Genomic DNA, 22983 nt, shown 5'->3' with positions numbered 1-22983 from the left:
CAGCACTTTGGGAGGCCGAGGCGGGCAGATCACTTGAGGTCAGGAGTTCTAGAGCAGCCTGGCCAACATGGTGAAACCCCGTCTCTACCAAAAATATAATAAATTAGCCGAGTATGGTGATGCATGCCTGTAATCCCAGCTACTCATGAGGCTGAGGCAGGAGAATCACTTGAACCCAGGAGGCGAAAGTTGCAGTGAGCTGAGATCATGCCACTGCACTCCAGCCTGGGTGACAGAACGAGACTCCATCCCCCCAAAATAATAAATAAAGTGAACTTTTTTTAACTGGAGGATTTCACATACAATTATAGATTTCCAGTTTATCTTGAAATGTTGGAAAATCTGGCAAAATGGGGCTGGAGTGGAGTCCTGCCTCAGCTGCCTCCGTAGGGTGCCAGGACTGCAGGTTGTGCCTGTTCCAGCATCCCCAGCCCGCACCATGTGGCCTGGCTCAAAGCCCAGCTCTGTTGCTACCAGCTGGCAAGTCTCCTAATCTCTCTCTGCTTAGTTCTCTCACCTGCAGAATGGGGATCAATATAGAACCAACTACATAGAATTGCTATGAAGGTGAGATGAGTTAATATTTGCAAAGTGAGTAGAACGGTGCCCAGCACAGAATGAGCCATATATAAGTGTTTGCTGGGCCAGGAGTAGTGGCCCATGCCTATAATCCCAGGGCTTTGAGAGGCCAAGGTGAGAGGATCGCTTGAAGCCAGGAGTTTGAGACCAGCCTGGGCAACATAGTGAGACTCTGTCTCTACAAAAAATTTAAACATTAGCTGGGCATGGTGTCATAAGCCTATAGTCCCAGCTACTCGGGAGGCTGAAGTGGGAGGATCCCTTAAGCTCAGGAGGTCAAGGCTGCAGTGAGCCTGCGTGACAGGGCAAGATCCTGTCTCTTTAAAAAAACAGGCCGGGTACAGTGGCTCCCACCTGTAATCCTAGCACTTTGGGAGGCTGGGGCGGGTGGATCATTTGAGGTCAGGAGTTCGAGACCAGCCTGGCCAACATGGTGAAACCCCGTCTCTACCAAAAATACAAAAATTAGCTGGGCATGGTGGCACACGCCCGCAATCCCAGCTACTTGGGAGGCTGAGGCAGGAGAATCGCTTGAACCTGGGAGGCAGAGGTTGCAGAGAGCCGAGATCACACCACTGCACTCCAGCCTGGGCAACAGAGCAAGACTCCATCTCAAAAAAAAAAAGCACCAGCTGACTAAATGAAGGAATGAGTAAAATTCTTTACTGCCTCCTCCTCAGTCCAGCACGCTCATTTGTGTGGCGGGTTTGGTCCCTATAGATGTTTGGGTTTCTAGCCCTCCCCACTCCCATCCAAATCTTGTTTAGCTTACAGAGGTGCCCCGCTGATGAGAGCTAGAGAGAAACTTGAATTCACGGAATGCACACGGCCATGAAAGAGCTCACCATTGGATCTGGGCTGGGGCTCAACCTTTCTTCCCTGATGTTTAAAATGTAGACATTGCACCTGATCGTATTTGGGGTCTATAACTCTTTGACATTACCCAGGTCAAAAAAAAAAAAAGCATCCAAACCAGCAAATTTTTTCAATCCAGAGAGAAAGGACACAAAGATGCAATTTTGCAGCTTTGGTGATAACCCAAGTGGCCCCCTGAGCCAGCCAAGATGGGAAATCCAGAACCTGAGGTCAGAGAACTTTAATCTCCCCCTCCCCTCCCATCTCACCCCTCCTTGCTCAGAACCAAACCCAGCAGACTTGGCACCCAGCCAGTACCCAAGGATGTTTAGGAGAACAATGCCATACTGCATCTGCAGCTACCACCTGTCTCCCTGGGCCACGTCCTATGGTGCAGGAGCCAGGGCCACCTGCCTTGGCCTTTAGAGAGAAGCCCAGCCTAGGAGGTCCCTCTGCCACCCCTCAGACCCTCCGAACCCATTACCTGGATGAACATGGGCCGACAGTGGACGCTTTCCTGGCCCAGCCTTGACCTTAGCATCGGACACTTCATTATGTAGCGATCACTCCGCTCCAACCCCGTCACCCCTTTCTGAAATATTCTGATTTCCAGCCTGTAATTTGCTTTCTGGAAGTAGGGCAAATTTCATGTGTGCAAATGAGAGAGGAAAATACATTTAGTAGGCTGCAATTATAGGTCAGTCCCTGTTCATAGCAAACAGCATACCATGAACCTCCTAGAAGGTGGGCTTGTGGAAGAGGGATGGGAAACGAGACCAAGGTCGACACCAACACGGAGCCTGGGTCTGGCTCTGGAAGCTCAGCCCCCACCAAGGAAGCCCTCCAGGCTGGGGAGCATTTGGGGATTTGGGGAAGGTCAAACCTAGTCAGACAGAATAAGAGCTTGCGTCCGAATGTCCCTTGAGAGTTGACAAACATTTGTTCACACTTTATCTCCTTTGATGCTCACCAGTGTCTCATAAGGCTGGGCTATTTTTTGTTGTCGAGACAGAGTCTCATTCAGTCACCCAGGCTGGAGTGCAATGGCCTGATCTTGGCTCACTGCAACCTCCACCTCCCGGATTCAAGCAATTCTCGTGCCTCAGCCTCCCAAGTAGCTGGAATTATAGGCATACGCCACCACGCCTGTCTAATTTTTGTATTTTTAGTAGAGATGGGGTTTCACCATGTTGGCCAGGCTGGTGTTGAACTCCTGGCCTCAAGTGATCCGCTCTCCTTGGCCTCCCAAAGTGCTGGGATTACAGGCGTGAGCCACCAAGCCCAGCCAAGGCTGGGCTTATGAGACATAAAATTCCCATTTTACAGATGAGGCGGTTGAGGCTTAGAGAAGGTAAATCACTAAGCCAAAGGCATGTGGCCATTTCTGAGACTAGACATGAGAGCTGGTCTAGCTCATTCCGGTACAAGGCAGACTTCAAAGATGTCAAACCAATAGGTCCCTCCGCCCCTCCCAGGCTGCCCTCATTCAGCCACACAAGAAGAACCCAAGTCTAAGCTTTGCGGTGGGGCCTGAGAAGGGTGACAGGGCTGTCAGAGAAGGGTGACCACAGAGAGGAAGAGAAAGAGAAGGAGCAGGGTAGTTCCCAAAATTCCTTCCCCCACTCCAGACCACAGCCCCACTCGGCAAAAACTCTGGACTAGGTCAAGGAAGGGAGCACAAAGAAATGGAAAGGGGAAGTGGAGGTGAGGAAAAGACAAAAAAAAAAAAAAAACTCTGAGCCAAACTGTGCGGCTGGTTGTCCCCTTGCAGGACCCCTGGAGTGAAATTTAAGTAACAAGAATGCTGGCACAGTGTTTCATTCCTATCATCTCAACACAATGGGACACCAAGGCGGGAGGATGGCTTGAGCCTGGGAATTCCAGACCAGCCTGGGTAACATGATGAAACCCCATCTTCTACAAAAAGTACAAAAATTATCTGGGTGTAGTGGTGTATGCCTGTTGTCCCAGCTACTCTGGGGGCCGAGGTGAGTGGATCACTTGAGGTCAGAAGCTCAAGACCAGCCTGGCCAACATGGTGAAACCCCACCTTTACCAAGTAGTCTCAGCTACTTTTTCCAAGTAGTCCCAGCTACTTGGGAGGCTGAGGCAGGGGAATCGCTTGAAGCTGGGAAGTGGAAGTTGCAGTGAGCCGAGACTGCATCACTGCACTCCAGCCTGGGCGACAGAGCGAGGCTCCATCTCAAAAAAAAAAAAAAAAAGGAAAAAGAATACAAAAATATCTTGCTTCTGTAAATTTTAGAGTCACATGGTCTCGTGAGCCCATAATGGGCCTGTGCAAGTGAGGGCTGTCAGTCAGCCTTTGCAACTCCTCAGCACCATTTATTCACTTCATTCAGCACTTATTGAGTACCTACTGTGTGTCAGGCCCTGAGGCAAGCCTGTGGGTGTGACTGCCTCACCCCAGAGACTCCAGGTCCAGCAGGAGATGGTGTGTGAGTGGGCACATTATGAGTCAGTGTTGGCAACGATAGAAGCAGGTCCACTGCACAGAGAAGGGGGGATTCTCAGGAGGACTGCTTGGAGGAGGCAGCATCTGAGCTGAGCGGCCTTTTAATATCTATGCCCATAAACTCCATGAGGGCAGAGATTTCTGGTCTCCCTCAGCTCAGTTTCTACTGAGGAATAATGGTGCAGTGTCTCCTTACTTGACATCTGAGCTCAGGCTTAGCTCCTTAAATCTCCTTTTAAAAAAAAAAAACAAAAAAGTTTCCCAAACCCACCTCTTTCTGCACAAAGCAGGCCGAGTATTGAACTCGAAAAAGGAAGTCACCATCTGAAGCCGGATGTAGGAAGTAGCCACATTTAGCAAGAGAAGAATCCAGGTGGTCAGGGGTCCTCCAGGTGCCTGGAATGAGAAAGGGACAGAAACGCGGGTTGAACCTGTGGAGGTGGCTTCTCTGGCAGGGTCAGAAATATCAGACTCACAGATAGAAACTGCTCCGCCTGGAAGCTTCTTACCTGGAGGGGATAAAAATAGCAGTAATTTTTAAAAGTCTGGAAAGGCTTATACCAACAGGAAAGCCCGATGGTTCTTCATTCAAGGTGTATCCAGAATCCGACCCCATCTCCCCCCGCGAATCCTCGGCTTGTGTCACTGCGGCTGCCTCCTCCCATGTCCCCGGGCTTCCTCCTTTGCCCCTGTTGTGTATATTTCATGCAGCAGCCCGCAGGATCCTGTTCAAAACGTAGGCAGATTGTGTCTCTCCTCTGCTCAAACCTCTTCATTGCTGGCCAGGCACGGTGGCTCACACCTGTAATCCCAGCACTTTGGGAGGCCAAGGTGGGAGGATCACTTGAGCTCAGGAGTTCGAGACCAACCTGGCCAACATGGCGAAACCCCATCTCTACTAAAAATACAAAAATTAGCCAGGTGTGGTGGCACCCGCCTGTAATTCCAGCTACTTGGGAGGTTGAGGCACGAGAATCACTTGAACCCGGAAGGCAGAGGTTGCAGTGAGCCAAGATTGTGCCACTGCACTCCAGCCTGGGTGACGGAGTGAGACACTGTCCCAAAAAAAAAAAAAAAAAAAAATCCATTGCATAAAAAAACAAAGCCCTTGAAAGCCTCACGTGACTTGCCCTCACCTCTCTGACCCCCTTTACTACTTCTCTTCCCCTCCCTCCCTCTGCTCCAAACACACCAGACCCACTATTTCTCAATCATCCCAGGCCCACTCCTGCCTCAGGGCCCTTGCACTGGCTGTGCCCTCTGCCTGGAACTCTCTTCTCCTAGATATCCGCATGGCTGACTCCCCTGCCTCCTTTCAGTCCTTGTGCAAATGTCGCCTTCTCCATGAAGCCCACCCTGACTACCCTCTTAACACTCCCCGATCCTGCCCTCCTTCACCCTTTTCTGCACAATCATTGTCTTCTAACCAACTATCTTACTGGCTTATTTGTTATATTGATTGTTTATTGCCCTCTAGTCAAATGTCAGCTCCATGGGGCCAGAGGTATTTGTCTGTTTTGTTCATTGCTGCATCTTTAGTGCCTCAAGCTGTTTCTGGCACACAGAAGGTTCTCAATAAATAGCTGTTGAATGAGGCTGGGCATGGTGGCTCACACCTGTAATCACTGCACTTTGGGAGGCCGAGGCAAGTGGATCACTTGAGGCCAGGAGTTTGAGACCAGCCTGGCCAACATGGTGAAATGCTGTCTCTACTAAAAATACAAAAAAATTAGCTGGGAGTGGTGGCAGGCACCCGTAGTCTCAGCTACTCAGGAGGCTGAGGCAGAAGAATCACTTGAACCCGGAAGGTGGAGGTTGCAGTGAGCCGAGGTTGCGCCACTGCACTCCAGCCTGGGCAATAAAGTGAGACTCTGTCTCAAAAAAATAAATAAATAAAAATAAAAATACAAAAATTCGCTTGGCCCGGTAGGGGGCACCTGTAGTCCCAGCTACTCTGGAGGCTGAAGCAGAAGAATCGCTTAAACCCGGGGGGCAGAGGTTGCAGTGAGCCGAGATTGCACCACTGCACTCCAGCCTGGGCAACAAAGTGAGACTCCATCTCAATAAATAAATAAATAAGTAGTTGTTGAATGAGTGAAAAATAAAGGGGGCTATCTCTGGGTAGAGGGATTACCAGCAGTTTTGATTATCTCCTTTGGATTGCCTCTAGTTTCTGTAATTATCTTGTATTGCTTTTGTCATAATTATTTTTAAAGCATTTTTAAAGCTCAGTTTCACTTTCAAATGCTTGAGTCGACTGTGCATTTGATGGGAGATGAATACGCTATTCCAGAAAACAGCTCTGGCAGCCTTTCTATGTGGGATTCTCTGGTGACGTGCTTTCCTATCAAAAGCACGCAGCTTCCACCGCTATCTTTAGCAAGAGATCAAGGCCGTGCCTCTGCCTCTGGCGGAGGAAGGCTGCGAAAGGTAGCTCGCTGGGGAGAAAAAGTGTCTGAGCTGGATGTGCAAATTGACCTGGATCGTTTTAGTTTTGCATTCACGTTTGCACTTTGTAAATATTTGCCTGGCACCCTGCTGCTCACACCTGCTTGCTGTCCCCTCAAGTTTATGGAAGGCAGCAGGCACCGTCATTTCTCCATCCCCACCTGGCGTTGCCGCGTGAAATGAAAACTCTCCCTCAAAAGCCACAGGTGTCTCTGACAGCGCCTAAAACTAATGGCCTGTGGCTGGCCGCTGTGACTAATTCTCTGATTATTGGCTTTATGATTTTACGCTTAAAACTTCTTTATAATAACACACAGAAATGTTTAATGGGCTCTATCCAGAGCCATAAAAATTACTTATTGAACAAGCGTTTTAAAACTATTAATCTATTGTTTTCCATTAATAATGGCTCTCCAAAGAACAGGCGACAGCTTAATGTATCCACAGCTTTTCTCCTGGAAAAGCGGCCTTTTAATACACAAATGTCTCTCCCAAGGCGTCCCGGGCTGGCTGGCCAATGGGTTATTGGCCCTCCCAGGGCAGATTTAGGCCCTACCGGTCCCAGAAGTTGCTTTAGGAATTTCCAGAATGAGCAGGGTCCCTAGGAGGTTTTCCTAGACTTTCAGTGAGATTGGAAAGCCTCCCTCTTCAATATCTCTTTTTCTGTGCAAAAGAGAAGAGGAACCTGGGGGCTTGCTTTGCAGCCACCGAGATGGACAGCATGGAGGGAAGCAAGCTGTTTGCTCCTCTCTCTACTTGTGTTCCCTCCAGAAGGTTCCAGAAGGTTCCAGGTACCCTGATGCCATCCAATGCTTTCCTACTTCTTCTGTTGGAAAGCTCATGGCAGAAATTTCTGGAAGTGACACTATGCCCTTGTTTTTTGCTGTTTTAGGTGCGCTCTTCCCCCACCAAGCATGTGATGGCCTCCCATTTCTCTCAAGTGTGTGAGAATCACCCCTTTAGTCTCACTTCCACTTTTGCAGAGTGATTTCAATTTTGGAGCATATCGGTACCAGATGGACGCTTCTTCCAGGGCTTTGGGCCACTTGTTCATTCAACAAATATTTATTGGGAATCTTCTAAGCACCAGGCAGTGTTCTCGGTTCTGAAGACATAGCTGTAAACAAAAAGCACGTGGGCCGCGCCTTCACAGCGCTGCCTTCTGTTTGGAAGAGGGGCGCAGATGACAAGCTTGGGAACAATGGCAGGAGATCATCTTACTAGTGAAGAGTGCCGGGATTGTGACTGGGGTGGGCGTGGACGACTTTAGAGAGCCTGGAAGGGCTGTGGGGGGAGGTGGCCTTTGAGCAGAGATTTGAGTGATGCCCAGGAACCTGCAAGAGCCATGGGGGAGGAGCATTGCAGGCAGGGGAAGGCAACACAAAAGCCCCAGCAAAAACCCCGCCCAGCCACTCACCGCCTCTTACCTGGCAAGTGCAAAGTCCTGGCCAGCCACCGCCTCAGCCCCTCCACGTGGTTCTTCGGGATCCACAGGGTCATGTAGTCTGAGAAGCACTCGACTGTGTCTGTCCAACAAGAAGATGCTTCCGAGAAGGAAGAAAGGGAAGGAGGGAGGGAGGGAGGGAGGAAAGAAGGAAGGAAGGAAGGAAGGAAGGAAGGAAGGAAGGAAGGAAGGAAGGAAGGAAGGGAGGAAGGAAGGGGAAGGGAAGGGAAGGGAAGGAAGGAAGGAAGGAAAGAAGGAGCTCCTCTCAGCCTGGCTTCAATGACATAGTCAGGAAAGGGCATGTAGGGGTTGTATCGTCCTAACATAGTGACCCTTTACTCCATACAGAGGTCACAATTCATGGAATGTCCAAGGAGGAAGAAACTGTTGGGGAGGTCCTCAAATTCCAGCCTGCAGGCCGGGCACGGTGGCTCACGCCTGTAATCCTAACACGTTGGGAGACCGAGGCAGGTGGATCACTGAGGCCAGGAGTTCGAGACCAGCCTGGCAAACACGATGAAACTCCGTCTCTATTAAACAATACAAAAATTAGCCAGGCGTGGTGGCGCTTGCCTGTAATCACAGCTCCTCAGGAGGCTGAGGCAGGAGAATCGCTTGAACCTGGGAGACAGGTTGCACTGAGCGGAGATCATGCCACTGCACTCCAGCCTGGGTGACAGAGCGAAACTCTGACTCAAAAAAAAAAAAAAAAAAAAAACAAGAATTCCAGCATGCCTACAAGTAACTTGGGCACTTATTAAAATACAGATTCAGTAGGTCTAAGGCGGGGCCTGAGATTCAGCAGTTCTACCAAGTTCCCAAGTGACGGCTGCTGGTCCACGGACAACACTTTGAGTAGCAAAGTCTTGGAGGTCATTAAATCTAAACTTTATGTTTTATAGGCAGTGACAGGGAGCAATGTGACTTCATGGTACATGTGTGAGTACTCACCAGGCGTGTTGGCTCACACCTGTAATCCCAGCACTTTGGGAGGCTGAGGAGAACAGATTGCTTAAGCTCAGAAGTTCGAGACCAGCCTGGGCAAAAGCAAGACCCCCATCTCTAAGAAAAAAAATTATTGTTTAAATTAGCGGAGCGTAGTGGTACACGCCTGTAGTCCCAGCTACTCGGGAGGCTGAGAGGGAAGACTGTGAGCCCAAGAGGCAGAGGCTGCAGTGAGTCCAGCCTGGTGGACAGAGTGAGACCCTGTCTCAAAAAAAAAAAAAAAAAAAGAGCATAGGCACTGGTGTCAGTAGGCATCTGGGTTTGAATCCCACCTCTGTTGCATGTATGTGTGTGTGTGTACCTGTTGCTTAGTTTCAGTTTATTTCTGTGAATTGATTGTATGATAATGATGGTGATGATAGTAATAATAGTGATGGTAGTAGTGGGATGATATTGATGGTGATGGCGGTGGTGATGATGATGTTAATGGTGGTGATGGTGGTGATGGTGGTGATCATGATGGTGATGGTGATAATCGTGGTAGTGATGGTCATAGTGATGATGGTGCTGGTGATGGTGGTGATGGTGTTATTTGTGGTGGTGATGATGGTGATAAAAGTGATATGATGATTATGGTGATTATGGTGTCGATGGTGGTGGTAATGATGGTGGTAGTGATGATGGTGGCGTTGGTGCTAGTGACAGTGATGATGGCAATAATAGTGATGGTGATTATGGTGGTGATGGTGGTGGTCATGTGGTGGTGGTGCTGGTGATGATGATGGTGATGGTAATGGTGGTGATGGTGGTGATGATGGCAATGATGGGACTTCATAGGATAGATGTGAGACTTTAATGAGTTAACTCATATAAAAGTCTTTACAGGGTGATCACTGCAGAGCACTTGCCTAAAGGTGACAGCTCTTATAATAATAATAATTACCATCATCCAGAGATGAAAGGACTTATCCAGGAACAGTGCAGCAGGACCAGCGGCCCAAACTCCACGCCATCATTTTCCAGCCCATCACAGAGCCAGACAGAGTATTACAGAAATCGAGTAAATGTTACAATACACATGACGCTGAATCCATAACGAACCCAATGTTGTGTTCCTCTGTGGTTATGAGACGTATGTCTGACTCCTACCGACCTCAGGGCTTCATTGTGGACACAGCCTCCCACTGTCTAGGAGAGCTGGTGGAGAAACTGGGAGGTCTCCCCTGAATCTGCTTGACATGGATATGGGATATTCACGTGCACTTTAAAAACTACGGGCCGGGGCCGGGCACAGTGGCTCACGCCTGTAACCCCAGCACTTTGGGAGGCTGAGGTGGATGGATCACGAGGTCAGAAGTTAAAGACCAGCCTGGCCAAGATGGTGAAACCCTGCCTCTACTAAAAATACGAAAAACAAATTAGCCGAGCGTGGTGGCACACGCCAGTAATCCCAGCTACTCAGGAGGCTGAGGCAGAGAATTGCTTAAACCTGGAGGGGCGGAGGTTGCAGTGAACGGAGATCATGCCACTGCACTCCAGCCTGGGCAACAGAGCAAGACTCTGTCTCAAAAAAAAAAAAAATTATGGGCGAGGCACGGTGACTCATGACTGTAATCCCAGCACTTTGGGAGGCCGAGGTGGGCGGATCACCTGAGGTCAGGAGTTCGAGACCAGCCTGGCCAACATGGCAAAACCCCATCTCTACTAAAAATACAAAAATTAGCAGGGCGTGGTGGCACGTGCCTGTAATTCCAGCTACGCAGGAGGCTGAGGCAGGAGAATCGCTGGAACCAGGGAGGCAGAGGCTGCAGTGAGCTGAGATGGCGCAACTACACTCCAGCCTAGGCGACAGAGCAAGACTCCATCTCAAAAAAAAAAAAAAAAAATACGTAGAGTAGGGGCAAAATGGCTCAGCCATGGAATTCTGCAGCTTTGCTGACCGCTCCAGGCAGAGAGCACAGCCTGTGCTCAGACCAGAGGGGAGAGGCAGTGTGCAATGTCCTGGTCACCCCTGACCCCAGCCTCTGCCCATCCCACCCCCGTCCATTCTTGACACGGCAGCCACAAGGGATCTTAAAATGGAAATGAGATCATGTCAGTCCCTTCTCAGAACCTTCAGTGGCTCCCCACTGCCCTTGGAATAAAATCCAAACACTTCCACAATCCATGTGTCCCTGAGCCAAGCTGGTCTTTTCTCTACCTCAGGGCCTCTGCACATACTGTTCCCTCTGCCTGAAACACCATTCCCGACTCTTCATGTGGCTGGCTCTTCTTCATCTGCAGGTCTCAGCTTAAACGTCACCTCCTCTGGGAGGTCCTCCCTGACCACTCCCACCCATTCTCTACCCTGGTCCTGTGTCTCTTTCCTTCCTGACTTGAGTCACTGTTGGGAATATGTTATCTAGTTGTTCGTGAGATTTCTGTATACTTCTCCTACTCGAGTGAGGATAGGTGGAGAGAAGGTTGTCTCGCACTGAGGCAAAGAGAAGCTCAGGTAGGGGAGGGGCCATGTCTGCCTTGTAGACCACTCTATCCCCAGGGTCCTCCCATGGACCAATGCCTGTTGGCCAGCAACTGCTCGGTATCTGGCCAGCAAAGGGCTGTGGCTGGAGCCTGAAGCTGGAGAATAAGAGAAGCCGTGACCCAGAAATTTGTCTTTTTCCCTTCTCCACCATGACACATAAACCACGAGCTCCAGGAAAAGGCATGAGTTATGTCTAACTTGTTCACCATGGCACCCCCAGCACCTTGCCCTGTGCGTGGCATCCACAGAGGCGTGCTAAATATGGGTTAGGCACATGTTTTCATCCCAAGTACTCCAGTACAGAACACTGGAGTTTTCTGTAATCACACAAGAACAACAGTATGTGAGATTGTTCAGCCACAGGAAGTGGAATCTTGTTGGATGTAACCTATTTCCCCTAATAGAGCCCTGCCCAGAGTTGATAGAGAGCTTAGGTTAAATATACTCCAAGCTGGGCACAGTGGTGCACATCTGTAGATTCAGCTGCTCTGGAAGATGAGGCAGCAGGATCGCCTTTACCCAGTAAGTTGAGGTTTTAGTGTGCGATGATCATGCCTGTGAATGCCACTGCACTCCAGCCTGGGCAATCTAGCAAGACCCTGTCTCTGAAATACACACACACACACACACACACACACACACTCTAGCATTATTCTAAAACTGAAGAAATGGGAATATGGAATAATATTATCTTCTGGGCTAATTTCTCTCTCAGCAGAGACATTTAAGCCACCAGGAAGAACACAAGGCACCTGGGCCCTGGAGTTGGATGATCAGGGCTTAGACCCTGGATCAACCTATGTGACCTGGGGCGAGTCATTTAATCTCTCCAAGACCCCATTTCCTTTTCTGCAAAATGGGCACATGTGCAGTAAATAATTAACCTGGGCCCAAAGAATTGGCCCTTTGCCCCTCCTGGGTGAAAGCACCTGGGAAGTAAATTCTAAGCCCTTGGAATGTTTTGCCTGTTAAGAGTGTCTCTGTGGCTGGGTGTGGTGGCTTATGCCTGTAATCCCAGCACTTTGGGAGGCTGAGGCAGGAGGATCACTCGAGTCTAGGAGTTCAAGACCAGCCTGGGCAACATAGCAAGACCCCCCCCCATCTCTAAAATAAATAAGTAAAAATTTAAAATTTAAAAAAAAAAAAGAGTGTCTTTGTTTACCTGGGGCATTGGGCCATGCTGTATAGCCTTTGCTAAAAATGTGATTAATGCTGGTGGCCTTGGACCACGTGGTGTCAGCTCAGCCTCTGGCGGGGCTCAAGACTAAAGTCAGACCAGGTGCAGTGGCTCACGCCTGTAATCCCAACACTCTGGGAGGCCGAAGTGGGCAGATCACTTGAGGTCAGGAGTTCGAGACCAGCCTGGCCAACATGGTGAAACCCTGTCTCTACTAAAAATACAAAAATTAGCTGGGCATGGTTGCGGGTGCCTGTAATCCCAGCTACTCAGGAAGCTGAGGCAGGAGAATCGCTTGAACCTGGGAGGTGGAGGCTGCAGTGGGCCGAGATCACACCACTGCACTCCAGCCTGGATGGCAGAGCGAGACTCTGTCTCAAAAAATTAAAAATAAAATAAAAATTAAAAAAAGACTAAAGTCAGCCATGTAGGTAGTCAGCCATGGCTATGCAACTGACCTCCAGTAAACCCTCTGGATAGGAAGGCTCAGGAGCTCTTCTCAGGTCGGCATACCCTGTATGTATTGTCACTCATCGATTCTGAGAGAAGCTGGCCCTGTCTGTACAACCCCACGAGGAAAGGGCACCTAGAAGTGGTGGCAGTGGCTGGTGCCATCACACTGGCTGCAGCAGGGAGGTGCGGCTGGGGTTGAACACTCTATGGAGCGGGTGGGAGCCCTGCCCCTTCTGAGTTGGGACAGGAGCCCCTTGGCTGCCTCGGCAGCCTCCCAAACCGCAGCTGCAGACCCAGGCCTCCTGCTCTGTGGAGCAGGCAGGAGCCCCACCCTCCTGGATGGGGCTACAGCTGCCCAAACTGCAGCTGTGGATCGGAGCCTCCCTGTGCTCTTGGGGGAGGGCTAGGAGCAGGCAGGATCTGCCTTCCTGGGTGCAGCTGTGGCTGCCTTCCCAGGTGTAGCGGCGGTTGCCTTCCCAGGTGCAGGAGCTGGGTGTCTCTGCAGCCTGCACCCTCGGGGACCCCAGGAAGGGCCCCCCCCACCAAGTCTCTGCAAGCTCAGGGGTGTCTTCTCCTGCTGCCTGGCCTCTCTCCACTCTAGGGGCCTGCTCAGATCTCTTAGGGGATTTGGGGCCGAGCCTATGGGCCATGAATGGCAGTGGGAGGCCGATTGATTCCTGGGTGGAAGGGGGCAGGTCCCCAGTAAGGCCCCACCTGCGGGCCAGGGAGGGCCTGAAGGCTGCGGGCCGGGCTGCCAGTCCCCCAGACTGGAGTAGGGACTCGTGGTGCCTCTTTCCGGCTGGCCCATAGCTGCCCATGGACCAATCAGCACACACTTCCTCCCCTCAGGTCCATAAAAGCCCAGGGCACAGCCAGAGCCAGGCAGAGGACAGCCAGAGGAAGACGAGGGCAGAGAGGCAACGGGATGGGTTGAGTACCCTCTCTGCTGAGAGCAGCAGAGGGTGGGACGACCAGTGGGCAGAGAGAAGATAACCGCTCTGCTGAGAGCTGCAGAGACCTGCAGAGACGTCCGAAAGACTTGCCTGTGGAGAGAAGCCACCGTCTCCAGGGCCTCCTCTCTGCTGAGAGCTGAACACTCCGTGGGAAGACCTGCCTACAGAGAGGAGCTACCCACTACTCTGAGCTGTTCTAACACTAAATAAAACTCTTCCCCTTCTTCACTCTTCACTTGTCTGTGTACCTCATTCTTCTTGGACACAGGACAAGAACTCCAAGAACTCAGGCAAAGGTGCCAGTGGCCACAGAGGTTTCTGGCCAGAAAATGACACCCCAGAGATCCCGTAACAGAAGCTTGCCCCCGGGTCTCTACTGTACTGCGCCCCATACACCTCTTCCCTTGGCTGATTTTAACCCACAGCATTTAACCATGAGTATCACAGCTTCTCTGAGCTCTATGGGTCCTTCTGGTAAATTATCACACCTGAAGGTGGTATTGGGCTCCCTTGAACTTGAAGTTGCTGTCAATAGTGAAGGTAGTGTTGGAGACTCCTGAACCTTGTAGCACAAAAATAGCCCCTCTCTCACTGATATCAAGAAGTTGAAGTGAGGGCCAGGCATGGTGGCTCACACCTGTAATCCCAGCACTTTGGGAGGCCAAGGCAGGCAGATCACTGGAGGTCAGGAGTTCAAGATTAGCCTGGCCAACATGATGAAACCCCATCTCTACTAAAAATACAAAAATTAGCTGGGTGTGGTGGTGCACGTCTGTAGTCCCAGCCACTTGGGAGGCTGAGGTGGGAGAATAGCTTGAACCTGAGAGGCGGAGGTTGCAGTGAGCTGAGATCGCGCCACCGCATGACAGCCTGGGCAACAGAGCGAGACTCTGTCTCAGAAAAAAAAAAGAAAAAAGGAGATGAAATGAGATGATGCATGTGAAACCCTCAGCACAGGGCCAAGCCCAGAGTAAGCGCTCAACAAAGACATGTTACTCCCACAGTGTCATCTGTTTGCTGGGTGGCTAAGTGCAGGGGCTCTGGAGGGTGAAATCCTGGCTCGTTACTCATTGCTATGGGACCTTAGACAAGTCACCCACTCCTCTGGACTTCGCGTCATCATCTACAAGTCTTGTTAGAATGAGTTAATTAATAGACACAAATCCCCCAAGACAGGCCCAGCACAGGACACACGCTCCCTGTGCTAGTTTTTATTATTGAAACAAGCACCGAGCTCTGAGTCAGAGGATGCCAGGCCCAGCCCTAAGTCTGGCCCCAGCCAGCCACGTGAGCTCCAGCACTCGGCCTGCAGGAATGCCGCTTCCTTGTTGGGAGAATGAGAGCCTGAAATCCACGCTTTGGTGAAGGCTTTGGAAGGCTTTCTCGCTTCCAAAGTTGCCCAGTGTCACCCAGCAGGTTGGTTCCCAGTCTGCTCATTGAGGAAATACCCAAAGCCTGATGCCAGCCATGAAAGTGTGATTGATTTACCTGTTAAAACTTCCACTGCAGAGCTTGGCTTGTCCCTGTCTGACCCGAAGGAGAGGCTCCATGGGAACACCGTGGGCTGAACACAGGCAAGACAGACGGCCCTGCGGGAGAGGAGGGAAGGGGGTGGGGACATGCACCACCCAGCCACTGCCTCATCTACCTTCATTCACTCATTATATTTCTTTTTTTTTTTTTTGAGACGGAGTCTCGCTCTGTCACCCTGGCTGGAGTGCAGTGGCGCGATCTTGGCTCACTGCAACCTCGGCCTCCCCAGTTTAAGCAGTTCTCTGCCTCAGCCTCCCAAGTAGCTGGGATGATTACAGGCACACGCTACCACGCCCGGCTAATTTTTGTATTTTCAGTAGAGATGGGGTTTCACCATCTTGGCCAGGCTGGTCTTAAACTCCTGACCTCGTGATCCACCCGCCTCGGCCTCCCAAAGTGCTAGGATTGTAATCCCAGCGTGAGCCACCGCGTCCCGCCCACTTGTTATATTTCTTTTGAGTGCCTACTATGCACAATGGCCAAGAGACGAAAAAACAACCATAAGTAAAGAAATAGAAGAGCTTCCTTCCTTCCTTCCTTCCTTCCTTCCTTCCTTCCTTCCTTCCTTCCTTCCTTCCTTCCTTCCTACGGAACGGTCGCCCTCTGTTGCCCAGGCTGGGGTGCAGTGGTGTGGTCTCGGCTCGCTGCAGCCTCCCTGCCTCGGGGTCCCGTGATTCTCCTGCCTCGGCCTGCCGGGTGGCTGGGATTGCGGGCGCGCGCCACCGCGCCTGGCTGGTTTTTGTATTTTTGGTGGAGGCGGGGTTTCGCCGTGTCGGCCAGGCTGGTCTCCAACTCCTGACCTCGAGTGATCTGCCTGCCTCGGCCTCCCAAGGTGCTGGGATTGCAGACGGAGTCTCGCTCACTCGGTGCCCGGTGTTGCCCGGGCTGGAGTATGGTGGCGTGGTCTCAGCCTCCGCCTCCCAGCCGCCTGCCTTGGCCTCCCAGGGTGCTAGGATTGCAGCCTCTGCCCGGCTGCCGCCCAGTCTGGGAGGTGGGGAGCGTCTCTGCCTGGCCGCCCATTGTCTGGGATGTGAGGAGCGCCTCTGCCCGGCCCGCCCCGTCTGGGAAGTGAGGAGCGCCCCTGCCAGGCCGCCACCCCGTCTAGGAAGTGAGGGGCGTCTCTGCCCGGCCGCCCCGTCTAGGAGGTGAGGAGCGCCTCTGCCTGGCCGCCCCGTCTGGGAAGTGAGGAACGTCTCTGCCCCGCCGCCCCGTCTGGGATGTGAGGAGCGCCTCTGCCTGGCCGCCCGGTCTGGGATGTGAGGAGCGCCTCTGCCCGGCCGCCCCGTCTGGGATGTGGGGAGTGCCTCTGCCGGGCCGCCCCGTCTGGGAGGGCAACAAGCTGTATCCATGGACATCAGCAGCAGTTTACTTATGCAAAAGAGACAAGAATGGGATAACGGAGCACTTCAAATTACTACCAGAAAAAAAATATTTCTCAAGTGTGTCCTGGCTAATAGAGAAATAATTTACCCAAAATTATAAACAAGACGTTGTTTATAATGATGGTGCCACTGCACTCCAGCCTGGGCGACACAGAGACCTCATCTCAAAAAACTAACTAACTAAACAATTTTTTTAAAATACTCAATTCATTTCCTTCACTCATAGTTAATAAAATAATTGCATAATTAAAAAAAAAAGAAATTGGGGCTGGGCTCGGTGGCTCATGCCTGTAATCCCAGCACTTTGGGAGGCCGAGGCGGCGGATCACGAGGTCAGGAGATCAAGACCATCTGGCTAACGCGGTGAAACCCCGTCTCTACTAAAAAATGCAAAAAATTAGCCAGGCGTGGTGGCGGATGCCTGTAGTCCCAGCTACTCAGGAGGCTGAGGCAGGAGAATGGCGTGAACCCAGGAGACAGAGCTTGCAGTGAGCCAAGATCGTGCCACTGCACTCCAGCCTGGGCGACAGAGCTAGGCTCCGTCTCAAAAAAAACGAAAGAAAAAAAAGAAAAAGAAATTGGAGTCAACTATATATTGATATCCAGATTCTAAATATTAAGTATCAATTTCTCTTTTAATCTTAGACGTCGTGATGGAAGGAAAAATCAGTTAGCAAATAAGCAATCCCAGAAAAAGTGTAGCTATTTGATGCCTTTATGCCTTAAGACAATGTTGAACGCAGTGAGAAGGATAGGTTCCCTTTACTGAATGTTTTTTGTGAAAAATTAGTTTTTCACTGCATTCCAGACCTAAATCAATGTGTACTACTTTGGACATTAGCCTTGGAAGAAGGAACAGCTTTTTCTCTTCTGGCACCACAGTATATCTGCATTTGATTTTTTCCCATTGTGCATGAGCACCTCATGGGCCACAGAGATGTGCTTTGAGAGCACCCTGAGATGAAGTTTATTTTAAAAGGAACAACAACCAACACCACCGCACAGGGGCTGTCCCGTGTACATTATTATCATCTCCTTGTGTTATGAGTGTTGATTTTTAGAACACAGTTTGGAAAGTGCTAATTTAGAATATTAATGTCTTTAATTTTACTTTTCATTCTGTAAACACAACTAGCTTATAAACAATTTTGTTTCAAATGCAAAAATAAATAAATAAAAATAAGTAAAAGAAATAGAAGAACAAAATAATCTCAGATAATAATCAGGCTCAGAAGAAAATGAAACAGAGTGGTGAGATACAGAGAGCCTGAGAGGACCTCTGATGGGGAGGTCACTGTGAAAAGATCATTCTCAAAAAAGGCAACGTATATTTTAGGCCGGGTGCGATGGCTCACAGCTGTAATCCCGACACTTTGGGATGCTGAGGCAGTGGAGGACGGCTTGAGCCCAGGAGTTTGAGATCAGCCTGGGCAACATGGTGAAACCCTGTCTCTACTAAAAATATAAAACATTAGCTGGGCGTGGTGGTGTGCACCTGTAATCCCAGCTACTCGGGAGGCTGAAACAGGAGAATTGCTTGAGCCCAGTAGGCAGAGATTGCAGTGAGCTGAGATCTCGCCACTGCACTCCAGCCTGCGTGACAGAGTAAGACTCTGTCTCCAATAAATAAATAAATAAATAAAATGATGAATCTGTAGTAAAGATTTTATTAACTCATTATTAGTGAGGGAACCAGGCAGAGGTTACAACCAGTTCAAAGGAGAAGAAAGAACAGATACATTTCTAGATCAGGATGCAAACAGACACCAAACTGGCTTCTTCCACAGTGGGGAAGGGAAGCCAATGGAACCTCCCCTGATGAAATTTATTTGCATGTCCATAGGCAGGAATCGGTTGCATTGCCATAGGTTCTCTAAGACCTAGAGCACCATAAAATAGCACAAAGCTGATGAAAGGCTGGAGTTAGACAGCAGGAAGCCTCTTCTCCAAACAACACTTAGTTTTCCATTGGATTACCATTTCCATCAGTAACCTTTAAAAATAATATTTTTGTTTATTCCAAATTTCTCTTTTTGCCGGGCGCTGTGGCTCACGCCTGTAATCCCAGCACTTTGGGAGGCCGAGGCTAGCGGATCATCTGAGGTCAGGAGTTCAAGACCAACCTGGTCAACATGGCAAAACCTCGTCTGTACTAAAAATACAAAAATTAGCTGGGCATGATGGCACATGCGTGTAATCCCAGCTACTCAGGAAGCTGAGGCAGGAGAATCGCTTGAACCCAAGAGGTGGAGGTCTCAGTGAGCTGAGATCATGCCATTGCACCACTCCAGCCTGGATGACAAGAACAAAACTCCACAGTAAAAAAAAAAAAAAAAAAAAAAAAAAAAAAAAAAATTAGCCACTACGCCTGGCTAATTTTTTAGTATTTTTTTGTAGAGACGGGGTTTCACCATGTTGCCCAGGCTGGTCTCAAACTCCTAAGCTCAAGCGACCCACTCACCTCGGTCTCCCAAAGTGCTGGGATTACAGGCGTGAGCCACTGCACCGAGCCCCCAAATTTCTTTATGTCAGGTAAAACATCACTGAGAGGTGACATTCGAACAAAGATGGTATGTATGTCATGGCATCCCGCTGGGCATGGTGGCTTATGCCTATAATCCCAACACTTTGGGAGACTGAGGCAGGAGGATCACTTGAGCCCAGGAGTTTGAGACCAGCCTGGGCAACACAGCAAGACTCGATGTCTACAAAAACATTTTAAAATTAACCTGGCGTGGTGGCATGCGCTTGTGGTCCCAGCTACTCAGGAGGCTGAGGTGGGAGGATTGCTTGAGCCTGGGAGGTCTAGGCTGCAATGAGCAATGATTAAGCCACTACACTCCAGCCTGGGTGAGAAACCGAGACCCTGTCTCAAAAACAAACAAAAAAAAGAGTCCCATGCAAAGACCTGGGGAAGGGCATTTCCCAGCAGAGGAAATAGTCAGTGCATAGGTGCAAACAGTCGGAAATGAGTTTGGTGTGTTTGTAATTAAGGACTCAAAAGAAGGTCAGTGGAACTACAGCCAGTGACAGAGGGGCCGCTGGTGGGCAAAAAGGAGAGGGGCAGGCAGGAGCCACGGCCAGGGGCGCAGACTGGGGTTTTTCCGTAAAAAATGGTGGGAAGCCCTGGGGAACTCTAAGCAGGGAAGGAAGAGGATCTCACTTTTTTTTTTCTTTTTTGAGACTGAGTCTCTCACTCTGTCACCCAGGCTGGAGTGCAGTGGCACGGTCTCGGCTCACTGCAATCTCTGCTTCTCAGGTTTAAGTGATTCTCGTGCCTCAGCCTCCCGAGTAGCTAGGATTACAGGCGTGTGCCACCACGCCTGGCTAATTTTTGTATTTTTAGTAGAGTCGGGGGTTTCACCATGTTGGCCATGGCTGGTCTTGAACTCCTGGCTTCAAGTTATTCACCCACCTCAGCCTCTCAAAATGCTGGGATTACAGGTGTGGGCCACCACACCCAGGGCAAAGATCTCACATTTTAAAAGACTCTGTGGGCAGCTGAGACTGTAACTATTTAAAATGACTGCAGGCAAGAACCTAAACTTCCCACAAAGAAGCTTTCCTTAGAGGAGTTCGGGAAACAATCCTGAAGCCAGAAGCTGGAAAGAAAGAATGACAGGGAGAGATTGGCAGAATGTGGAGCATTGAGAAAGCTCCTGCCTTCTGGTGGGAGTGAGCTTGGTTCAACCACTCTTGGGAACTGGTAGAATCTACTAAAACTGAACATTCCTCCACCCTTCGACCCAGTGCTTCCGCTCCAACTGCAAGGCATGCACAAGTGCATCAGAGGACACGTCCAAGACTGTTCATGGCAGTGCTATTATTTCCTGTAACCTGGAAACCACCCCAATGCCCAGCAGTGGTAGAATGGACCCATTGTGGTCTACTCCTGCAATGGAATACTGAACTGCAATGAGAAGAAAGAAACTACTATAGGACGGGTGCAGTGGCTCACGCCTGTAATCCCAGCACTTTGGGAAGCTGAGGCGGGCGGATCACTTGAGGTCAGGGGTTTGAGAGCAGCCTGGCCAACATGGCAAAACCCTATCTCTACTAAAAATACAAAACTAGCCAGGTTTGGTGGCGTATGCCTGTAATCCCAGCTACTCAAGAGGCTGAGGCAGGAGAATTGCTTGAACCCGTGAGGCGGAGGTTGTGGTGAGCTGAGATTGCACCATTACACTCCAGCCTGGGCAACAAGAGCAAAACTCCGTCTCAAAAAAAAGAAAGAAAGAAAGTTTAAAGTTTAAAAAGCAATGTGAAAAGGCAGGAATGGGTGCTGCATTTCCTTCTAGGGCTGCCCTCATTGAGCCATTCGATTCCTGGGTGGGCAGAGGGCCAGGGCCTCAGGCCCAGCCCAGGGAGGCCAAATGCCAGGGCCCACAGTCTCCCCAGAGTGGGTTGGCAAAGAATGACAGGACTGGTTCCCCAACCTGGAATCTAAGCTGAGCCTGCAGCCTTCGAGCTGGGAGGAGCTTGCGGCTGCCTGGCTGCCCCGCTGCCCCGCTTCATTTACTGAATTCAGAAGCGCCTGTGGCGAGCCTCTCCCATGGACGGCCGGGTACCCGCCCTGGGCTCTGCTGCCTGGACGCTGAGCCCGATGTGGGATTCCTCTCCCAGCAGCGGGGAGGCGCTATTATTAGTCAATTAATTTGCAAAACAAAAACCTGGCTGAGGCAATTCGTCTTGAAGGAAGGTTCTCCCAGGGCGAGTAAATCTGAGACAGGACCAGAAGAATAAACTTGGGGAAGAGTAAAGTGGCTGACTCTGGTGTTGAGCCCCGGCCTCTGCGGGGACCCCGACTCTGCTGTTACACAGGGAATGCTGTCTGGAATCGGCCCAGTGGCAGGTGGGGGATAGACAGCTCTCCGCTCCACCTGATGCCTGCTCCTGTTCTCCTCCTTGAGCATCAATCGGGAGAAAGACGTGGGTTTGGGTTTTCCCCCCTCACTTCTCAGTCCAGCTGGGGCAGACCCGGAACTGCCCCATCCCAGTCTCAGGGAAGACATGATGCTCCATCCCCCAAAGCTGAGCCCCTTCATGGGGCATCCAAGAGAAGGCAATGGGTCCCCAGGACAGGGCCCGGACCTCCCCCTTGCTCGCCCGGCCCCACAAAGCCCCACTCAGCTTCTCCACTGCCTTCATTGTCTACAGACTTCAACCTCACAAAACACCCAACAAAAGCCCTGCAGTCCACGGCCCAAAGGCCACAAGCCAGCTATTGTGACATTCAAGCTGGCCTGGGAGGCTTCACTTCCCACTCTCAGGAGCTTTTTAAAGTATTTCTTAAAAATGCATCTCAGATGGGGACAGGAGGTAGCAATTCTGCTGCCAAGGAAAATGAGATTTTGGCCAAGCACAGTGACTCATGCCTGTAATCCCAACACTTTGGGAGGCCGAGACAGGAGGATGGCTTGAACCCAGGAGTTCAAGAGCAGCCTGGGCAACACACTAAGACCCTGTCTCTACAAAAAAATTAAAAAATTACCCAAGTGTGATGGCACATGCCTATGGTCCCAGCCACTCAGGAGGCTAAAGTGGAGTGATTACTTGAGCCCAGGAGTTAAGAGATAACAGTGAACTATGATCACGCCACTGCACTCCAGCCTGGGCAAGAGAGCAAGACTCTATCTCAGGAAGAAAGAGAGACAGAGAGGGAGAGAGAGAGAGAGAAAGAGAAAAGAAAGGGAAGGAAGGAAGGAAGGAAGGAAGGAAGGAAGGAAGGAAGGAAGGAAGGAAGAAAGGAAAAATGAAATTTTCTCCTAATCCTTACAATCGAATAGCTAGTGACCATGACTCCTATCATTTGAAAACTCCTTGAAATCAAGCACCTCTTGGTCAACTTGACCCCTAATTTGTTTTGTTTTAAGGACCCTCTAAGACAAGGAAGTCGTGTTCCGTTTTCTTCCAACCTTCTGGAAATCCTTCCCAAGATGGAAGGACTGGAATTCCAGAACAAGGGATGACAGGAGTGTGAGAAAGGTGGGGGAGACTGTGGCCGGACCTCACCTGAGAAGGCCAGCCCTTCCCAAGGCATCCATGCGCCTGGGCCCCTCACCCACTTGGCCCCCTTCCTTCTTAGATGCAAGGCTTCTGATTCTGATGGAAGATATTTGGCTTCTTCAAGGAGTGTGAGCACACTAAGCATGCCACTGGCTTCTCCCAATTCCTGAATAAGGGACACTTACCAGGCAAGTGCCAGGGACCCCCACAT

General features: G+C 50.5%; 1 protein-coding gene across 2 annotated transcripts in view; it reads right to left on the bottom strand.

Annotated features, from left to right (window-relative positions):
• The window catches only part of C22H1orf127 (chromosome 22 C1orf127 homolog), a 39082-nt gene extending 16099 nt beyond the window's left edge, over window positions 1-22983 (bottom strand). The window contains exons 1-6 of one of the 2 annotated variants that reach the window (XM_063631817.1): window positions 22958-22983; window positions 15340-15440; window positions 13837-13839; window positions 7783-7899; window positions 4179-4303; window positions 1919-2062 (exon numbers count right to left, since the gene is read on the bottom strand). In XM_063631817.1, coding sequence (XP_063487887.1) covers window positions 1919-2062; window positions 4179-4303; window positions 7783-7899; window positions 13837-13839; window positions 15340-15440; window positions 22958-22983 — 516 coding nt within the window. Of the gene's footprint in view, window positions 1-1918; window positions 2063-4178; window positions 4304-7782; window positions 7900-13836; window positions 13840-15339; window positions 15441-22957 lie in introns of those variants that run through there. The other variant, XM_055261595.1, reaches the window with a different exon arrangement.

Source organism: Symphalangus syndactylus, chromosome 22 (assembly GCF_028878055.3).
Source record: "Symphalangus syndactylus isolate Jambi chromosome 22, NHGRI_mSymSyn1-v2.1_pri, whole genome shotgun sequence".
Taxonomy (NCBI): domain Eukaryota; kingdom Metazoa; phylum Chordata; class Mammalia; order Primates; family Hylobatidae; genus Symphalangus; species Symphalangus syndactylus.
Note: the sequence above shows the minus strand (reverse complement) of the source record. Positions and strands in the feature narration are given on the sequence as shown.